Source organism: Oncorhynchus tshawytscha, linkage group LG20 (genome assembly GCF_018296145.1).
Source record: "Oncorhynchus tshawytscha isolate Ot180627B linkage group LG20, Otsh_v2.0, whole genome shotgun sequence".
Taxonomy (NCBI): domain Eukaryota; kingdom Metazoa; phylum Chordata; class Actinopteri; order Salmoniformes; family Salmonidae; genus Oncorhynchus; species Oncorhynchus tshawytscha.
The window spans coordinates 29407847-29428113 of NC_056448.1; the positions used below are offsets into that span (position 1 = coordinate 29407847).

At 45.1% G+C, this 20267-nt stretch overlaps 3 protein-coding genes across 7 annotated transcripts in view; 2 read left to right on the forward strand and 1 right to left on the reverse strand.

The window, feature by feature from the left end:
• LOC112220252 (transcription factor 7-like 1-B) overlaps positions 1 to 3906 on the reverse strand; it is a 29208-nt gene extending 25302 nt beyond the window's left edge. For 2 of the 4 annotated variants that reach the window (XM_042302455.1, XM_042302453.1), the window contains exons 1-3: positions 2907 to 3900; positions 2689 to 2770; positions 1681 to 1847 (exon numbers count right to left, since the gene is read on the reverse strand). In XM_042302455.1, the coding sequence (XP_042158389.1) occupies positions 1681 to 1847; positions 2689 to 2770; positions 2907 to 3092 (435 nt within the window). In that variant the 5' untranslated portion in view covers positions 3093 to 3900. Of the gene's footprint in view, positions 1 to 1680; positions 1848 to 2688; positions 2771 to 2906 lie in introns of all 4 variants that reach the window. The other 2 variants (XM_042302452.1, XM_042302454.1) reach the window with 2 other exon arrangements.
• Positions 2683 to 14033, forward strand: LOC112219930 (drebrin-like protein B). 2 transcript variants are annotated; one of them, XM_042302456.1, is made up of 13 exons: positions 2693 to 2834; positions 7022 to 7165; positions 7302 to 7357; positions 7543 to 7655; positions 7808 to 7882; positions 7982 to 8125; positions 8209 to 8295; positions 12583 to 12660; positions 12907 to 13058; positions 13152 to 13206; positions 13327 to 13392; positions 13542 to 13643; positions 13866 to 14033. In XM_042302456.1, exons 2-13 carry the CDS (start codon positions 7083 to 7085, stop codon positions 13887 to 13889), a joined length of 1035 nt encoding a protein of 344 aa, XP_042158390.1. In that variant the 5' UTR covers positions 2693 to 2834; positions 7022 to 7082; the 3' UTR covers positions 13890 to 14033. The 2 variants fall into 2 exon arrangements, with proteins under 2 accessions (XP_042158391.1, XP_042158390.1); XM_042302457.1 differs by lacking the exon at positions 7022 to 7165 and having other exon boundaries at positions 2683 to 2834.
• A 2002-nt stretch (positions 14034 to 16035) lies between these two features.
• On the forward strand, positions 16036 to 17914 carry LOC112220254 (cytochrome c oxidase subunit 5B, mitochondrial). The gene is made up of 4 exons (XM_024382001.2): positions 16036 to 16193; positions 16818 to 16888; positions 17150 to 17249; positions 17460 to 17914. Exons 1-4 carry the CDS (start codon positions 16097 to 16099, stop codon positions 17570 to 17572), a joined length of 381 nt encoding a protein of 126 aa, XP_024237769.1. The 5' UTR covers positions 16036 to 16096; the 3' UTR covers positions 17573 to 17914.
• Positions 17915 to 20267: the final 2353 nt, after the last annotated feature.

Consider the following 20267-nt stretch of genomic DNA (forward strand, 5'->3'; position numbering starts at 1 on the left):
GTATAAAAAAAAAACAATCAATCTTCACATAATCACTAGATAACCACCCATGGTTGATGATATTACTGGGTTAACTAGCTTGTCCTGCTTTGCATATAATCAATGCGGTGCCTGTTCATTTATCATCGAATCACAGCCTAATTCATTTTCGCCAAATGGGCGCATTCGTGAAAAAAGCACGTAAATTGCACAAATGTACCTAATCATAAACATCAATGCCTTTCTTAAAATCAACACACAGAGTATATATATATTTTTTTAAACCTGCATATTTAGTTAAAATAAATGTTAGCAGGCAATATTAACTAGGGAAATTTTGTCACTTCTCCTGCGTTCAGTGCAAGCGGAGTCAGGGTATATGCAACAGTTTGGGCCGTCTGGCTCATTGCAAACTGTGTTTCTTCCTAACAAAGACCGTAATTAATGTGCCAGAATTGTACATAATCATGAGATAACATTGAAGGTTGTGCAATGTAACAGCAATATTTAGACTTATGGAAGGGTTCCGTACTTCACTGAAAGAACAAACGTTTTGTTTTCGAAATGATAGTTTCTGGATTTGACCATATTAATGACCAAAGGCTCGTATTTCTGTGTGTTTATTATAATTAAATCTATGATTTGATATTTGATAGAGCAGTCTGAGCGGTGGTAGGCAGCGGCAGGCTCGTAAGCATTTTTTCAAACAGCACTTTACTGCGTTTGCGAGCAGCTCTTAGCAATCAATGCTTGAAGCACAGCGCTGTTAATGAATTCAAGCCTATCAACTCGAGATTAGACTGGCAATACTAAAGTGCCTATAAGAACATCCAATAGTCAAAGGAGTATGAAATACAAATGGTATAGAGAAATAGTCGACGCATCATAATTCCTATAATAACAACCTAAAACTTCTTAACTGGGAATATTGAACCACCAGCTTTCATATGTTCTCATGTTCTGAGCAAGGAACTTAAACGGTAGCCTTTATTACATGGCACATATTGCACTTTTACTTTCTTCTCCAACACTGTTTTTGCATTATTTAAACCAAATTGAACATTTCATTATTTATTTGAGACTAAATAGATTCGATGTATTATGTTAAAATAAAAGGGTTCATTGTTCATTCAGTATTGTTGTAATTGTCATTATTACAAATATATATTAAAAAACGGCTGATTAATCGGTATTGGCTTTTTTTGGTCCTCCAGAAATTGGTATCGGCGTTGAAAAATCATAATCGGTCGACCTCTAACCCCAATCCCAAAGCACAGAAAGGAAACAAAAACAACAACAACGTTAGCTACAACTGTAGCATAGTTATGCATGGATGGTGATGAAATACTGTAGCCTCTCTCTCCCCCCTCGCTCACTCTGTCACACACATTCCAGCAACAGTGTTTTATCAGGGGTGTGTTGGGGCCTGTCTGCTGCGGTAGTGCCAGTGTGTTAACACACCATTAATCGCTATGAGATACATCACACTGCTCAGAGTAGGAGCGCACACACACACAACTCATCATTCACTGTCCCTTATAACCACACAACAGACGTCCCACACAGTCGATACACACACCGCCAGACACCACACACAGACAGCTATGTTAGTACAGCAGCCTTACTTGCAAAAATTATAAGAACAATATAACAGAGTGGCAGTATGTGATGCATGTTCCTGCGTGCATGTGACTGACTCACCGTCCTGGAGCCGGGTGAGAGGACTCCAGGAGAAAGGTAGGGGTTACCAAGGTTCCCCAAGTGGCCCAGGTTGGATAGGTTACCCAGGTCAGGGATCATCAGTAAGGGATAGCCAGCGTACAGAGATGCCTTGAACAACCCACTGTCGTGTTGCTGTCTCCTCAGAGCTGGGAGAGAGAGGGAGAGAGAGACACTGTATATAGACATAATGACATTTGAAATGTCTTTATTCTTTTGGAACTTCTGAGAGTGTATTGTTTACTGTTAATTTATTTCACTTTTGTTTATTATCTACTTCTCTTGCTTTGGCAATGTTAACATATGTTTCCCATGCCAACAGAGAGCCTAAATTGGATTGAAAAAATTTAGTCTGAGTTAACTCCAACAACCATTGACCAACTGCCTCCTCAGAGCTGGGGGATAGACTAGGGATGGGTTGTTGTCAATCTATTATAATCTGTTTAGTTGCTTTGTTAGCATGTAAGACAGTGACATCTCTTGTCAACAGGGCTCATTGAATTGAGAGAGAAATGGGTGAGGGGGGGGAGGGGATGAGGCTGGAGGAGGATTCTGGAGATGATGTTCCAGCTGCAAAGTCATAATTGGCTCTAAAGCAAAAATTCATAAACAAAAATTAGCTTTTTGGTCTTAATTTAAGGTTAGGCATTCGGGTTTGCAGTGTGTTTAAAATCAGATTGTATGACTGTGCCAGCTAGTGACCACTCTGCAGAGCTGCCGACAAGGCAAGAATGCTTGTGGTTGTTGATTTATTGCTATATGTTCTGTGTTTCTTGTAAGGGGTGTAAGATGACCTAACTCTTTCCCCACGGCTTTTTTAAAATGAATTGATAAATAAAGGAATGGACTGGGAGGGAGGGAGAGATAAAGGAGGAGAGGATGAAGAGGGGGATATATAGAGAAAAGTGGGGAGAGGGGGGCACTCATATGAAGGATCAAAGTGAGAGGTATACAGTGTTATAGTTTTACTATGAGTTTGGCGTGTTTTACCTTCTGCAACGAACTCTCTCTGTCTGACATAACTCTCCCAATCCGGTATGTGATGCTGGGGACGTCTATGACTGACTGCCTGCTGACAAACACACACAAACGTTGTTTGCCAAAAAACACTGGAGATTGGTAGCTAGAAGAAAAAGGTTAGTACCGTAGTTGTTTATATAGTGATTCAATCTTCTGTCCCTAGCTGGCTAGCTAGTAAAGTTAGCTACCTCGGAGTCAGACGAACTGCTGTTGTTCTCCGTCTCGTTGACCAGTGAAGACTTGACATCGTCCAGGTCCCGCTCAGAGGACACATTCTCGGCGGTCTTTTCCTCCTGCTCCCCCTCGTCTTTAAACGAGATCAACTCATCGTTGGCTCCCAAATCATCTCCTCCTCCTCCGTCCAGCTGCGGCATCTTGAATTTCTAAAAACACACTCACTGTTGTCTTGCCGTGGAAGTGATGTCGTACCCACCGAGTTTCAAAACACCCTGCTAACGTTAGCTAGCTAGTACACTGTATTATTTGGATTTCCACGATTTCCAGTGGTAGTAACGTGATTAGCCATGAACAAGACGAGTTGTTGCAAACTTTGCAAAAATAAGCATCCAACGACTGTTCATTGTTAGCTAGCTAACGTTAGTTAGCCATGCTAAGCTAACTAGTTAACTAGCTAGTCGATTCCTGGAGTTGTTCCACTCGTTTCTTGTCGCGTCTTTTATTTTGGGCTAGAAAAACTAGCTAACGTTACAACCCACATCGACGATCCCACGAATAACCGTATACTGATGTAAAAACAACTAGCAATCTCTTAAAACTGAAATGGAAAACGAAAACAATGGAAAGCTGTACGTCGCAGAAGTTTAAAACACGCACGCACATAAGTTGTCCTCCTACTTAACGTTACCCTCCCGAGTAAAATCAGCCCGAAGAAAAGTCAGCTCACAAGCCTACTTTCTTAATTATTTTGTCGTCCATTGTCCTTCAAAAATAGGAAATGCAATCCTTGCGAGTTTGAGAAAAAGTTAGTCGCTGGTTGTGTGCGTGTATATGGTCGCATGGGAAATAATACAAGTCGCTTGGTGTTTCTGAGGTGGAGTGGAAGGAAGAGCTAGGCCGCCGCCGGGAGACTGGGGGTGGGGGAGGAGGGAAAACGGGAGACTGGAGGAAGAAAGTGGGGAGGGAAGACGGGAGACTGGAGGAAGAAAGTGGGGAGGGAAGACGGGAGACTGGAGGAAGAAAGTGGGGAGGGAAGACGGGAGACTGGAGGAAGAAAGTGGGGAGGGAAGACGGGAGACTGGGGTGGGGGAGGAGGGAAAACGGGAGACTGGAGGAAGAAAGTGGGGAGGGAAGACGGGAGACTGGAGGAAGAAAGTGGGGAGGGAAGACGGGAGACTGGGGGTGGGGGAGGAGGGAAAACGGGAGACTGGAGGAAGAAAGTGGGGAGGGAAGACGGGAGACTGGAGGAAGAAAGTGGGGAGGGAAGACGGGAGACTGGAGGAAGAAAGTGGGGAGGGAAGACGGGAGACTGGAGGAAGAAAGTGGGGAGGGAAGACGGGAGACTGGAGGAAGAAAGTGGGGAGGGAAGACTGGGGGTGGGGGAGGAGGGGAAACGGGAGACTGGAGGAAGAAAGTGGGGAGGGAAGACGGGAGACTGGAGGAAGAAAGTGGGGAGGGAAGACGGGAGACTGGAGGAAGAAAGTGGGGAGGGAAACGGGAGACTGGGGGTGGGGGGAGGAGGGAAAACGGGAGAGTGGAGGAAGAAAGTGGGGAGGGAAGACGGGAGACTGGAGGAAGAAAGTGGGGAGGGAAGACGGGAGACTGGAGGAAGAAAGTGGGGAGGGAAGACGGGAGACTGGAGGAAGAAAGTGGGGAGGGAAGACGGGAGACTGGAGGAAGAAAGTGGGGAGGGAAGACGGGAGACTGGAGGAAGAAAGTGGGGAGGGAAGACTGGGGGTGGGGAGGAGGGGAAACGGGAGACTGGAGGAAGAAAGTGGGGAGGGAAGACGGGAGACTGGAGGAAGAAAGTGGGGAGGGAAGACGGGAGACTGGAGGAAGAAAGTGGGGAGGGAAGACGGGAGACTGGGGGTGGGGGAGGAGGGAAAACGGGAGAGTGGAGGAAGAAAGTGGGGAGGGAAGACGGGAGACTGGGGGTGGGGAGGAGGGAAAACGGGAGACTGGAGGAAGAAAGTGGGGAGGGAAGACGGGAGACTGGAGGAAGAAAGTGGGGAGGGAAGACGGGAGACTGGGGGTGGGGGAGGAGGGAAAACGGGAGACTGGAGGAAGAAAGTGGGGAGGGAAGACGGGAGACTGGAGGAAGAAAGTGGGGAGGGAAGACGGGAGACTGGAGGAAGAAAGTGGGGAGGGAAGACGGGAGACTGGAGGAAGAAAGTGGGGAGGGAAGACGGGAGACTGGAGGAAGAAAGTGGGGAGGGAAGACGGGAGACTGGAGGAAGAAAGTGGGGAGGGAAGACTGGGGGTGGGGGAGGAGGGGAAACGGGAGACTGGAGGAAGAAAGTGGGGAGGGAAGACTGGAGACTGGAGGAAGAAAGTGGGGAGGGAAGACGTTTGGACAGAGTAATTCCAGTCCAGCTATCAATGATGTATGTGTCAATGGTGCCAGGAGTTTTTCCCATCTGATTTCTTGAGCTGAAAAAAGATATTGGTCAGGGGGAAAGTATATCTTTGCAATGTCTGGATTCCCAGCCAGATCACCCGTGATACAGTGGTCTAAGGCACTGCATCTCAGTGCAAGAGGTGTCATTACAGTCCCTGGTTCAAATCCAGGCTGTATCACATCAGGCTGTGATTGGGAGTCCCATAGGGTGGCACACAATTAAAAATACAAATCAGTTTGCCTCCGCACTGAATATCGCTCAGTTTTACTGTTGTTTCACCACACTGAATTATATTGAATTCCAGCTGGCTTCATGTGCATATTCATAGGAGAGAACTGAAGGATGTAATGGTAGGCTAATGATTATGATGAAGATAATGGTGTTGATAATGCCCGCTCTCCTTCTCTCTTTAATCTTTGTGTGTGTACTTTTTTCTGTGGGACTGTAACCCGAGCCCTCCCTTGGTCTGTTATCTGTTACACACCCAATGACCCCCCATATATGTTTATGTGACTGCAGGTCCTTGCTACAAAATTGACACTCAACCCTCTAGCAAACCACAGGCATTTCCAAGCTAACATAATACTATTGCACAATAGTGTGTTTGTGCATGTGTGTGAGGTGCAAACGTGTGTGTGATGGGGGTGTTGGGAATGATGAGTGTCATGCCCCCCTCCCTCATAATAAAACCACCCACCAACGAGCAAAGGAGACAAGGGATTAGGCTGCATCTGAAATAGTGTGTGTGTGTGAGTGTATTTGTGTCTACGCCTCTATGTCTGTCTGTGTGCATTGGTGAAAAGGAATTCCCTCTTTTGTTCCTGAGAAAGCTAGTGTATGTTCAGTATGTGTGTGTGTGTGTGTTTGTGTATGTGTGTATATGTGTAAAAGAGGAAGCTGGAGGGTGCTCATCTACACACAGAGAGAGCGAGCGTGCAAGAGAGAGAGAGAGAGAGAGGGTTGGCAGGGATAGAAAAGGAGGGAGAGAGAGAACTGCTCACCAACAGCAAAGAGATAATGAGATAGAAAGAGAGTATGTGATAGGATAGAGAAAGAGTGGAGATCTACTTATCAACAAGGCTGATGTTTGTGAACCTTCTGTAGTCTAACTAGCAATCACCCTCAGTCCCTTTACAGTAGACTGTTCCACCACCTGAATAGTTAGCAGGAAGCATTTAGTCTGCCGACCTGCTTGTACTGAAGAACTTGCGGTACTGCAGCACCAATCTAAAAAAATTGACTTTTCCGGTTCTGCCCTGACCGGTTTCTTTCTCTCCCTCTCTCTCTCTCTCTCTCTCTCTCTCTCTCTCTCTCTCTCACACACACACACACACACACACACACACACACACACACACACACACACACACACACACACACGTGCATGCACGCACACACACACACTGCCCCGACAAGTTTCAGAGGGGTGTGTGTGTAGTAGTTCCTTCATACTGAATCAGCTCGGGCAGCCTGTGTGTGTTAGCGGTCCTCTTTCCTTGATTTCTCTAGGTAGAATATTTGAATCTTACTTTGACACAGAGAGGAGACCATTATTTTGCCGATTTGGTCCTGATCCATCCCAGTTTTGACAAAGCTGAAAGAATCCCCTTGGTACAAGACTCACTTGTCATTGGAAGTTCTGCCTTTTACCCACTAGAGTGCTCTTTCATCATTCAGTATATCTCAGCTACTCCAACTGAAGAGACCATTTCTTATTTCCTGGATAGTTTTGGTGCTGCGTTTTCTTTGACGCAGTGGATGCCACGGCACAGATAGACACACAGGAGAATGTCGGTGAATCTAAGTAAAAACGGAGCAGCACTCACGGCCGCGTATAAAGAAGTGGTGGATGTGAAGTCTGATACCAACTGGTGAGCAAGAACTGAGAGAAGGATTAGATCAGTTGATTTGGTATCACAGTTGTATCTGTATGTGTGTGTTTGTGTTTGTGATTCAGCAATGACAAGAGAGAGAGAAACTTCCAGTTGTTTTTCTGTCTGTCTACAGGGCTCTGTTCACCTATGAGGGGAACACCAATGACATCCGCCTGGCAGAGAAGGGAGGTGAGTGTGGGTCTGCAATTTAAGTTGTTTGTGCATGTGTGTAATGGGGGGGGGGGATTCAGGGAATTTGTTGTATGAAAACTGAAGATACACCATACCACGTAGGCTTTAGTTTAGCTGGCTGACATGGTCATCAGTAACGTTGACGACCCACGTTCGATGTGTGTGTGTGTATCTGTATGTAGACGGCGGTCTGGGGGAGATGGTGGAGGAGTTGAGCAGTGGGAAGGTGATGTATGCCTTCTGTCGTGTCAAGGACCCCAACTCTGGCCTGTGTAAATATGTCCTCATCAACTGGGTAAGTAGCACACACACACACACACACACACACACACACACACACACACACACACACACACACACACACACACACACACACCTCGAAGCATAACGATCACGAGAGACCTTTGTCAAATCAGCCATTCACCTTTGTGTGTGTGTGTGTTTTAGACAGGTGAAGGGGTAAAGGACTCTCGGAAAGGACAGTGCGCCAACCATGTCATTTCCATGGGTAACTTCCTAAGGGTGTGTTTTACCTGCATTAAAGAGAGAGATGCTCCAAAATGTTAATACTCTAAATTCGCGCTGTGTAGACTCTCTCTCTGACCAATCTCTTTCCTGCAGGGTGCCCATGTGACCATCAATGCACGGGGAGAGGATGACGTGGAGCCAGAGAGCATCATGGGTAAAGTGGCCAAGGCGTCGGGGGCCAACTTTAACTTTCGCAAAGGGACACAGAAATACAGCGATGTACCCAGTGGACCTGTGGTGAGAACACACACACACACACACACTCATGCACACACACAAGCATACACACACACACAGAGTAATGTGTTGTTGTGTTTCAGGGGTCGGTGTACCAGAAGACTAATGCTGTGGATGAGATTCTGCAAACCAAAGAGACACAGAAATATGACATACCCAGAGGGCCTGTGGTGAGAACACACACACACACACACACACACACACACACACACACACACACACACACACAGTTTAGTTATTCCCTCCTCAAGTCAATCAAACAGGCAAAACGTCAGTGTAGAGTCAAAGTGGAGTTGCAATTCAACGTCTCAGACACGAGACATATGTGGCAGGGTCTACAGACAATCACGGACTACAAAAGGAAAACCAGAAACGTCACGGACACCGGCCTCTTATTTCCGGACAAGCTAAACACCTTCTTTGCCCGCTTTGCGGATAACACAGTGCCACCGACGCGGCCCGCGACCAAGGACTGTGGGCTCTCCTTCTCCGTGGCCATCTCGAGTAAGACATTTAAGCGTGTTATCCCTCACAAGGCTGCTGGCCCAGACGGCATCCCTAGCCGCGTCATCAGAGCATACGCAGACCAGCTGGCTGGTGTGTTAACGGACATGTTCAATCTCTCCATATCCCAGTCTTAGACCCACTTCAGTTTGCATACTGCCCCAATAGATCCACAGATGATTCAATCGCCATCACACTGCACACTGCCCTATTCCAACTGGACAAGAGGAATACCTATGTAAGAATGCTGTTCATTGACTATAGCTCAGCATTCAACACCATAGTACACTCCAAGCTCATCATTAAGCTTGAGGCCCAGGGTCTGAACCCCACCCTGTGCAACTGGGTCCTGGACTTCCTGACGGCCGCTCCCAGGTGGTGAAGGTAGGTAACAACACATCCACTTCACTGATCCTCATAACTGGAGCCCCACAAGGGTGTGTGCTCAGCCCTCTCCTGTACTCCCTGTTCACCCATGACTGCGTGGCCAAGCTCGCCTCCGACTCAATCATCAAGTTTGCAGATGACACAACAGTAGGAGACGTGATTACCAACAATGATGAGACAGCCTACAGGGAGGAGGTGAGGGCTCTGGGAGTGTGGTGCCAGGAAAATAACCTCTCACTCAATGTCAACAAAACAAAGGAGATGATCGTGGACTTCAGGAAACAGCAGAGGGAACATCCCCCTATCTACATCGACGGGACCACAGTGGAGAAGGTGGAAAGCTTCAAGTCCCTCGGCGTACACATCACTGACAAACTGAAATGGTCCACCCACATGGACAGTGTGGTGGAGACGGCGCAACAGCGCCTCTTCAACCTCAGGAGGCTGAATAAATTTGGCTTGGCACCTAAAACCCGCACAAACGTTTACAGATGCACAATTGAGAGCATCCTGTTGGGCTGTATCACCGCCTGGTACGGCAATTGCACAGCGCACAACCGCAGGGCTCTCCAGAGGGTGGAGCGGTCTGCCCAATGCATCACCAGAGGCAAACTACCTGCCCTCCAGGACACCTACAGCACCTGATGTCACAGGAAGGCCAAAAAGATCATCAAGGACAACAACAACACGAGCCACTGCCTGTTCACCCTGCTATCATCCAGAATGCGAGGTCAGTACAGGTGCATCAAAGCCAAGACTGAAAAACAGCTTCTATCTCAAGGCCATCAGACTGTTAAATAGCCATCACTAGCACATTAGAGGCTGCTGCCTATATACAGTTGAAGTCGGAAGTTTACATACACTTAGATTGGAGTCAGTAAAACTCGTTTTTCATCCACTCCACAAATTTCTTGTTAACAAACTATAGTTTTGACAAGTCGGTTTGGACATCTACTTTGTGCATGACACAAGTAATTTTTCCAACAATTGTTTACACACAGATTATTTCACTTATAATTCACTGTATCACAAATTTAAGACATTTACATACACTAAGTTGATTATGCTTTTAAACAGCTTGGAAAATTCCCCAAAATTATGTCATGGCTTTAAAAGCTTCTGGTAGGCTAATTGACATCATTTGAGTCAATTGGAAGTGTACCTGTGGATGTATTTCAAGGCCTACCTTCAAACTCAGTGCCTCTTTGCTTGACATCATGGGAAAATCAAATGAAATCAGCCAAGACCTCAGAAAAAAAATTGTAGACCTCCACAAGTCTGGTTCATCCTTAGGAGCAATTTCCAAACACCTGAAGGTACCAAGTTCATCTGTACAAACAATAGTACGCAAGTATAAACACCATGGGACCACGCAGCCATCATACCGCTCAAGAAGGAGACGTGTTCTGTCTCCTAGAGTTGAATGTACTATGGGGGGGAAAGTGCAAATAAATCCCAGGACAACATCAAAGGACCTTGTGAAGATGCTGGAGGAAACAGGTACAAAAGTATCTATACCCACAGTAAAACGAGTCCTATATCAACATAACCTGAAAGGCTGCTCAGCAAGGAAGAAGCCACTGTTCCCAAACCTCCATAAAAAAAACAGACTACAGTTTGCAACTGCACATGGACAAATATTGTACTTTCTGGAGAAATGTCCTCTGGTCTAATGAAACAAAAATAGAACTGTTTGGCCATAATGACCATCGTCAATATTTGGAGGAAAAAGGGGGATGCTTGCAAGCCGAAGAACATTGTCCCAATGGTGAAGCACAGGTGGGGGGGGGGGACAGCATCATGTTGTGGGGGTGCTTTGCTGAAGGAGGGACTGGTGGACTTCACAAAATAGATGGCTTCATGAGGGAGGAAAATTATGTGGATATATTGAAGCAACATCTCAAGACATCAGTCAGGAAGTTAAAGCTTGGTCGCAAATGGTCTTCCAAATGGACAATGGCCCCAAGCATACTTCCAGAGTTGTGTCAAAATGGCTTAAGGACAACAAAGTCAAGGTGTTGGAGTGGCCATCACAAAGCCCTGACCTCAATCCTGTCGTAAATTTGTGGGCAGAACTGAATAAGCATGTGCGAGCAAGGAGGCCTAACAACTTGACTCATTTACACCAGCTCTGTCAGGAGGAAATGGCCAAAATTCACCCAATTTATTGTTGGGAGCTTGTGGAAGGCTACCCAAAAAGTTTAACCCAAGTTAAACAATTTAAAGACAATGCTACCAAATACTAATTGAGTGTATGTAAACTTCTGACCCACTGGAAATGTGATGAAATAAATAAAAGCTGAAATAAATCATTCTCTCTACTATTATTCTGACATTTCACATTCTTCAAATAAAGCAGTGATCCTAACTGACCTAAGACAGGGACTTTTTACCAGGATTAAATGTCAAGAATTGTGAAATACTGAGTTTAAATGTACTTGGCTAAGGTGTATGTAAACGTCCGACTTCAACTGTACATAGACTTGAAATCACTGGCCACTTTAAAAAATGGAACAATAGTCACTTTTTTTTATTTAACTAGGCAAGTCAGTTAAGAAGAAATTCTTATTGACAATGACAGCCTAGGAACAGTGGGTTAATTGGTCTAGGAACAGTGGGTTAGCTGCCTGTTCAGGGGCAGAACGACAGATTTGTACCTTGTCAGCTCAGGGATATGAACTTTCAACCTTTCGGTTACTAGTCCAACCCTCTAACCACTAGGCTACCCTACCCTGTTTACATATTGAGCATTACACATCTCATATGTATATACTGTATTCTATTTTATTCTACTGTATCTTAGTCTATGCTGCTCTGACATTGCTTGTCCATATATTTATATATTCTTAATTCCATCCCTTTACTTAGATTTATGTGTATTGGGTATATATTGTGAAATTGTTATATGTTACTTGTTAGATATTACCGCACGGGCGGAGCTAGAAACACAAGCATTTTGCTACATCCGCAATAACGTCTCCTAAACATGTGTATGTGACCAATACAATTTGATTTGATTTGACACACACACACACAAACAGCTGTAATGTTTGTATTTATTTTATTTCACCTTTATTTAACCAGGTAGGCCAGTTGAGAACAAGTTCTCATTTACAACTGCGACCTGGCCAAGATAAAGCAAAGCAGTGCGACACAAACAACAACACAGAGTTACACATGAAATAAACAAACGTACAGTCAATAACACAATTGGGAAAAAAATCTATATACAGTGTGTGCAAATGAGGTAAGATTAGGGAGGTAAGGCAATAAATAGGCAGTAGTGGCGAAGCAATTACAATTTAGCAATTAAACACTGGAGTGATGAAGATGAATGTGCAAGTAGAGATACTGGGGTACAAAGGAGCAAAATAAATAAATAACAATATGGGATGAGGTAGCTGGATGGGCTATTTACAGATGGGCTATGTACAGGTGCAATGATCGGTGAGCTGCTCTGACAGCTGATGCTTAAAGTTAGTGAGGGAGATATGAGTCTCTAGCTTCAGTGATTTTTGCAATTCGTTCCAGTCATTGGCAGCAGAGAATGTATTGTTGTGTTTCAGGGGTCGGTGTACCAGAAGACTAATGCTGTGGATGAGATTCTGCAAACCAACAAGGACAACTTCTGGGCCCAATCTCAGGTAGACCTTCTCAGATAGCCAAGCCTACATTTTATTTGTCGTATGTAACTAGTAAGCTACATTGAAGTGCTTGCTCTTAAGACATAACAAAATTCCAGACAAAAGTAATACTATACTATATTGTTATCTCCCTATTCCTAATGTGGTATGCAATCCTGTTTTGAGTTACTCTGCTGCTGGTTCTTTGGGAGTTTGGTTCCAACAGAATGTTACATTTCTCACTCTTTCTCTCTCTCTCTCTCTCAGAGAGATGAGGAGGTGCGTCAGAAGGAGGAGAGCAAGAGAGTGGAAGAGGAGAGGCAAAGGGTGAAAAGAGAGCAAAAAGAGAGGGATGAAAAGGAGGCTGCAGAGAGAGAAATGAGGGCAAAGGAGAGAACCTCTCAAATCGACCAGGCAAAGTCAGTCATCACAGATGCACGCACACATGCGCAGACACACACAAACACATGCTCAATAATATAATATTGTCTGTGTGTGTGTCCGTTTGACAGAACTTACCAGAAGCAGCAGGAGTCAGGGTATAGAGACCAGGAACAACATCAGCCGGTGAGCCTTTTATGTGGTACTATGTGTGATTTCTATGCATTGCACAAAATGCTTTTGTGAGTTGCAGTATTCCAAACTTATTTGAGTGTGTGTGTTTTTGTGTGTGTGTCTGCTTTTTAGGAGCAGCATGACAGTGAGTGTCAGAACTCTCAGAGGATAAGACCTGCATCTGTACAAAAAGCAAACGTGAGAGTCCGCACTCACTCACTGTGTTTGTGTGTTCATTATGTCATAATTTACTGAACTGTGTGTGTGTGTGTGTGTGTGTGTGTGTGTGTGTGTGTGTGTGTGTGTGTGTGTGTGTGTGTGTGTGTGTGTGTGTGTGTGTGTGTCAGGAGGCAGCACGTCTGATCTCCCAGAGGTCCTTGAACCCCAGAGAGCTGTTTAAAAAAGAGAGCAGAGTGCCTCACTGGACAACACGCCCAGCTCCAGACCTGGTAAAATCACCTAGAATGTTGTAATAGTGTTTTATAGATAAGCAACAAGGTGGGTATCGATATAGAAAACTGGTCAACGCTAAACACACTTAATAACTTAAATAAAGTTAGCAATAAATCATTATGACATATCAATAACACATTCTGCCCCCCCCCATAACACACATTCCCCTAGCCCCAATAACATATAACACATATTATTCCCCTCTCCCCCTCCCTCAGGGAAGCTGCAGAGCCACTTCCTGACTCAGAAGTCCACTGAGAGAGAAACACCCAACGAACCACGTTCCCCACAATACCCTGCTTTTTTTCACCCAGAAGCCCCGGCTCCACTGGTCCCAAAAACACCTGCTCTGCTCTCAGAGCCTAAGGCACAGGCAGCCCCACTCTCACCTGTCCAACCCGCAGGTAATACATGCACCCACCCACACACACACACACACACACACACACACACACACACACACACACACACCTGTATCATAGATAACCCTTTAAACCCTGTTCCACTTCTCCCAGAAGTAGCTGCCCCACTCTCACCTGTCCAACCCACAAGTCAGACACACATGCACACATGAATGCACACACACATCTGTATCATAGCTAAGCCTTTAACCCCTTACTTCTCTGCTCCCAGAACGCCCTGCTCCTCTACTCCCAGAAACCCCTGCTACGGTGTTCCTACAGCCTGAGGCACCAGCAGCCCTACACTCACATGTCCAACCCACAAGCCAAACACGCATGCATACAGGCATGCAGCTAACTCTTTCCACCACAGGCTGATTCATGTCGTAGTGATAAGGCTGTCTAAATAATATGTGTGTGTATGTGTGTCACAGAGTCTTCCTTCACTGAAGAGGAGTACTGGTCAGATGATTTTGATGGTGATACACAGGACACAGCACCAGCACCGGAGGACGGTAAGGCCTCCGCCTCACACACAAACGCAAACTCATTTCCACTCTCACATTGTTACCACTTAAAAACTACAGCTGGTGAGGGTCTTTAAATATTGAATCTCTCAGAGCCAACAGTTGCCGGCCTGGTTCAGGGTAGAGAGGGGCACATTGACCTAGATGAGGTATACGAGCTCCTGCCATTGGCAGCAACAAATGAGGAGGATAACATTTATGATGATATCTACCAGGACACACCCACAGTAAGTCTACAGGAAGTATGATGACGTTGCTCTTAGCCATGTTATCAAATATTATTCCAAATAGGTTGGAAAATTCTGTGGTATTATGACTCCACTGTTTTATTCTGTTCAAATCTTCTTTAACTCCCTATCACTTGAACAATCTCTCTCAGGTGCTGGAGCAGAGAGAGGAGGCCAGTGGACATGATGTGCGTGCCAGGGCTCTGTATGACTACCAAGCCAGTGAGTGTTGCCCAGCTCTGGGTTCAAATCAAGTCCCTCTCTTTTTCTCATTTCATCTTCTTTCATCTGATCCTTCTTTGCTTTTCTAATCTTTTCTCTGATGTCCCACCTCATATTGCTTCCCTTCTTTCATCTCTTCTGGCACCACTCATCCCTATCTCATCTCTATCCATAAAGTTGTATTGAATTGAATCTTCTTTCATCCTTCTCTCCTCTCCTCCTCAGCTGACGACTCTGAGATTACCTTTGATCCTGATGACATCATCATAGGGATAGACATGGAGGATGTGGGTTGGTGGAGAGGCTACGGACCGGATGGACACTACGGAATGTTCCCTGCTAATTACGTTGAGCTCCTGTAGTTCCAAAGCCCTCCCACATGCCTGTACAACCAATTAGAGCATCAGATCATTCTGACTGCGACCAATGCGAACAATACAGGGGTAGGAAGGGGGATGTTTTTCTCTCTGCACAGATATTAGGTTTATAAGTAGAAAGAGAAGAGAATGGGGGTGCAGGGCTTATCAGGGATGTCAGGGAAAGTGACTGTCACTTGATTACTGTATTTTAATGTACAACAAAGCTCATGTCAGTGTATTCTAGTCTTTATGATTGTCTGGTTTTAGTCATGTCTCAGACTAGCAGTCTTCTATGGGATTATGGGGATGTTTGGGGTTTTATATGTGTCTTGAATTTGTCAGACTTTTGCTTTTGATCCACTTTTCAATAAATAAAGATGAATGTCCAACTGTTTCCATGTGCTTAATCTTTTTTTGAGTTCTAGATTATTTATGCTCATCCCCCTTCTATGAAATGGGGAAGGTGTATTCATTTGGACTAATCTTGCCTAGTTTAATAAAGGTTGAATCAGTTTGCATGATAAAGTATATGCATAGCCTACCTTTTCAGGTAATGTTAGTCAACGACTCGAGTCTTGAACGCGTCTATTTTTTAAATACAAGAGCACAGACGTCAGAATAATGCGACTGTCACGTAAATATTAAACGTCATCAGTGTGCTGCCAGTTGTATTGCGACTTCTTAAACAGCAGTGCTTTCGACCAGAAGGAGAAATGGCTGCAAGGTTATTGCTTCGGTCGGCCGTCAGGGCCGCAACAACTTGCCGGGCCGCCCCGGTCCCTGCTCTCACCCGCGGCATGGCGGTTGGTGGTGAGTCGGTAATGTGGAGGTTTTGGGCAGAAGCCATGGAAGCATCGTATTTGACATATTGATATCTTGCCAAGGACAGGCGATGCATTGCCAGGCAATGGCGCAAGGCTTTCTAGCCAAGTTATCACAATATTCGTTGTATCAAAATACAATTTTCAATCTGTCCACATTGTTCTCATTAAGTAGCTAGCTGAGCAGATTGTTTTCATGTCCTATATTGAGCTATTTTGCCTTATATAGCGACCTTTGTCAAAGTGACGGCAGGTGGTTAGAGCGTTGGACTAGTAACCGGAAGGTTGCAAGTTCAAACCCCCGAGTTGACAAGGTTCAAATCTGTCTTTCTGCCCCTGAACAGGCAGTTAACCCACTGTTCCTAGGCAGTCATTGAAAATAAGAATTTGTTCTTAACTGACTTGCCTAGTTAAATAAAGGTTAAAAAAAAAGTCAAAGATGGTACCTTAGTTTAGGGTTCTAGCTAGCGCGTCAGCGAGCTATCCGTGTCGACTTTATCATTGAATGAGTTTAGCGCGGAAGTAGCCCACTGCTAATTTTGTTAACTTTTAAACTAGCTAATGCCAACTAACTAGTTAACCTTGCTAGCTAACACTGATGACATGTTTTCAGGCATCCCCACCGACGAGGAGCAGGCCACTGGTCTGGAGAAGATAGTTATGAAGGCTGCGCAACAGGGCGCGGTGAGTCGAGATTACATTTGTTTGAAATTAATATTATTTTCGTCAACTGTGTTGCTATGGCCAACATTTACGTGACACCGGTAGTTTAACATGTCAAGTATTAATTAGTTTGGCAGTAATCTCACTCTGTTCTCAGCACTGGCCCGACATGCCTCTAGCCACATTTAGGATCCTTAAAAGGTTTCTGTGTGCTTTGTTCTCCATGTCACCAAGTCACGCCTAGGTCTAAAACTGAACCTGTCTTGTGTGATTTCTTTCCAGGACCCCTACAGCATGTTGAAGCCCAAAGAGTATGCTGGCTCAAAGGCTGACCCCCATCTGGTGCCCTCCATCACTACCAAGAGGATTGTGGGCTGTGTCTGTATGTGACTAGCTTTATATTAGTCTTTCTACAGCTGTCTGGTAGTTCTGTGGCCAGAAGCTGTACCACTCTGATTTGTCATGGCTGTCTGAGGGTTGTCCTTCCTGCTCATATCTAATGTCTCCTTCAACTGATCTCTCCCTCCCTCCTATATTTCTCCCTCCCCCTCCCTTTCTCCCCCTTCTCTCACTTTCTCCATCCTCTCTCTAGGTGAGGAGGATAACACTGCAGTGGTGTGGTTCTGGCTCCATCAGGGCGATGCTCAGCGCTGTCCCTCATGTGGCTCCCACTACAAACTGGTGCCCCACGAGCTGCCCCACTAAAATTCTGTTATTTCAGGAAGTGTGTTTGCACGGGGAGTTAGGTGTTTTAAATTAGAATGTTGGGCCTCTGTTTACCCTTTGGCTTCTTTTAATCATGTGTTTGCTGTCCAATTTATCTTTATCTCATCCTAACGTCTACTTGAAAATCTATCTAACCTGCTAACCTCAATGTCAGTCTGATCACAGGACCAGTTATTGTTTAAAACTTACCGAAGGCCTAGGCCTAATGGTGTGGGACGCAATGTTATTTTTCAAGCAATTCCATTCAAACAGCAGTTTACGTTGATGTATGTACTGTACACTTGGTCTTATCAAATCAATAAAGTATACTCCTTAACTCCTCTTGCTGTTTCGGTGGTGATGTCGAATAGTGTGATTTTGGTCAGGGGTGGGCAAAATACAGCTTGTGTTAATTTAAATAATACTAAATCTCTAAAACCAGATGGAAAGTATGTAGAAATGATAATAGACCTATATAATTAGAAATGAGTGCCAGTTTTCTAGGCTGCAATTTGATTTTGACCAGCAAATCTGTCAACATAAAATCAGTGGCACTCTGTTTAATTTCGAAATCCCAATGTGGCCCTCGTGCCAAAATTAAGATTTAGGTCATCTGGATCTGAGAAGCCGACGCATATGATGGTGTATTCATTCAAGGACTATGATTGTCGCACTTATTTTGACGGTTTTCATTGTGGTATAATGTATAGTACCCTGCTTTTTGTAAGAGCGAGCTAATGGCACAGAGGGGATGTTTTACGGGTTCCTAACCAATTTGGGTTTTTTTCACTAACTTGTTTTATACATGTTTTTGCTTTTGGATATCAGAACAGCGATTACTCACCTGTAACTGGATGAAGATTGTTTTTAATGAGTGATGCATTGTTTCTCCCAGACCAGGCCCAAATCCCTGTCATTTGCATGAAAAAAAGACTGGTCCAGGGGGGACAGTTCTGGGTGCCATGTGATAATTAGTTTGGTGAGTGGCTGACCTGCCTCTACCATCCATTCCATTGGCCAATGTACAATAATTGGAGAATAAACTGGATGAGCTCAGTTCAAGACTGTTACGAACAGGACATTAAAAACGGTAACATCTTTTGTGTCACTTGGCTGAACGACGACACAGATAATATACATTTGGCTGGGTTTTCTGTGCATCGGCAGAACAACAGCTACGTCCAGGAAGAAAAGGGGTGGTGTGTCTATTTGTCAATAGCAGCTGGTGGGAGATGTCTAATATTAAGGTCTTGAGGTATTGCTTGCCTGAGGTAGAGTAACTCATGATAAACCATAGCCCACGCTATCTACAAAGAGAATTTTCATCTATATTTTTCGTAGCCGTATATTGACCATCACAAAACCGATGCTGGCACCAAGTCTGTATAAGGCCATAAGCAAACAAGAAAAATGCTCATCCAGAAGCGGCGCTACTAATGGATGGGGATTTTAATGCAGGCAGACAAATCTGTTTTACCTCATCTCTACCAGCATGTCACATGCAACCAGAGTGGGGAAAAAACTGTAGAACACCAATACTCCACACACAGACGCATACAAAGTTCCCCCTTGGCAAATCTGACCATAATTCTATCCTCCTGATTCCTGCTTACAAGCAAAAACTAAATCAGGAAGTACCAGTGACTTGCTCAATACAAAAGTGGTCAGATGACACGGATGCTACGGTACATGACTGTTTTGCTAGCACAGACTGGAATATTAAATCAAATTTATTTATATAGCCCTTCTTACATCAGCTGATATCTCAAAGTGCTGTACAGAAACCCAGCCTAAAACCCCAAACAGCAAGCAATGCAGGTGTAGAAGCATGGTGGCTAGGAAAAACTCCCTAGAAAGGCCAAAACCTAGGAAGAAACCTAGAGAGGATCCAGGCTATGAGGGGTGGCCAGTCCTCTTCTAGCTGTGCTGGTTGGAGATTATAACAGAACATGGCCAAGATGTGCAAATGTTCATAAATGACCAGCATGGTCCAATAATAATAATCACAGTAGTTGTCGAGTGTGCAGCAAGAAGGCACCTCAGGAGTAAATGTCAGTTGGCTTTTCATAGCCGAACATTAGGAGTATCTCTACCGCTCCTGCTGTCTCTAGAGAGTTGAAAACAGCAGGTCTGGGACAGGTAGCATGTCCGGTGAACAGGTCAGGGTTCCATAGTCGCAGGCAGAACAGTTGAAACTGGAGCAGCAGCACAGCCAGGTGGACTGGGGACAGCAAAGAGTCATCATGCCAGGTAGTCCTGAGGCATGGACCTAGGGCTCAGGCCAACCCAGACGGGAAGATCACGTCAGTGACTCAACCCACTCAAGTGACACACCCCTCCTAGGGACGGCATGAAAGAGCACCAGTAAGCCAGTGACTCAGCCCCTGTAATAGGGTTAGAGGCAGTGAATCCCAGTGGAGAGAGGGGAACCAGCCAGGCAGAGACAGCAAGGGCGGTTCGTTGCTCCAGAGCCTTTCTGTTCACCTTCCCACTCCTGGGCCAGACTACACTCAATCATATGACCTACTGAAGAGATGAGTCTTCAGTAAAGACTTAAAGGTTGAGACCGAGTCTGCGTCTCTCACATGGGTAAGCAGACCATTCCATAAAAATGGAGCTCTATAGGAGAAAGCCCTGCCTCCAGCTGTTTGCTTAGAAATTCTAGGGACATTTAGGAGGCCTGCATCTTGTGTCC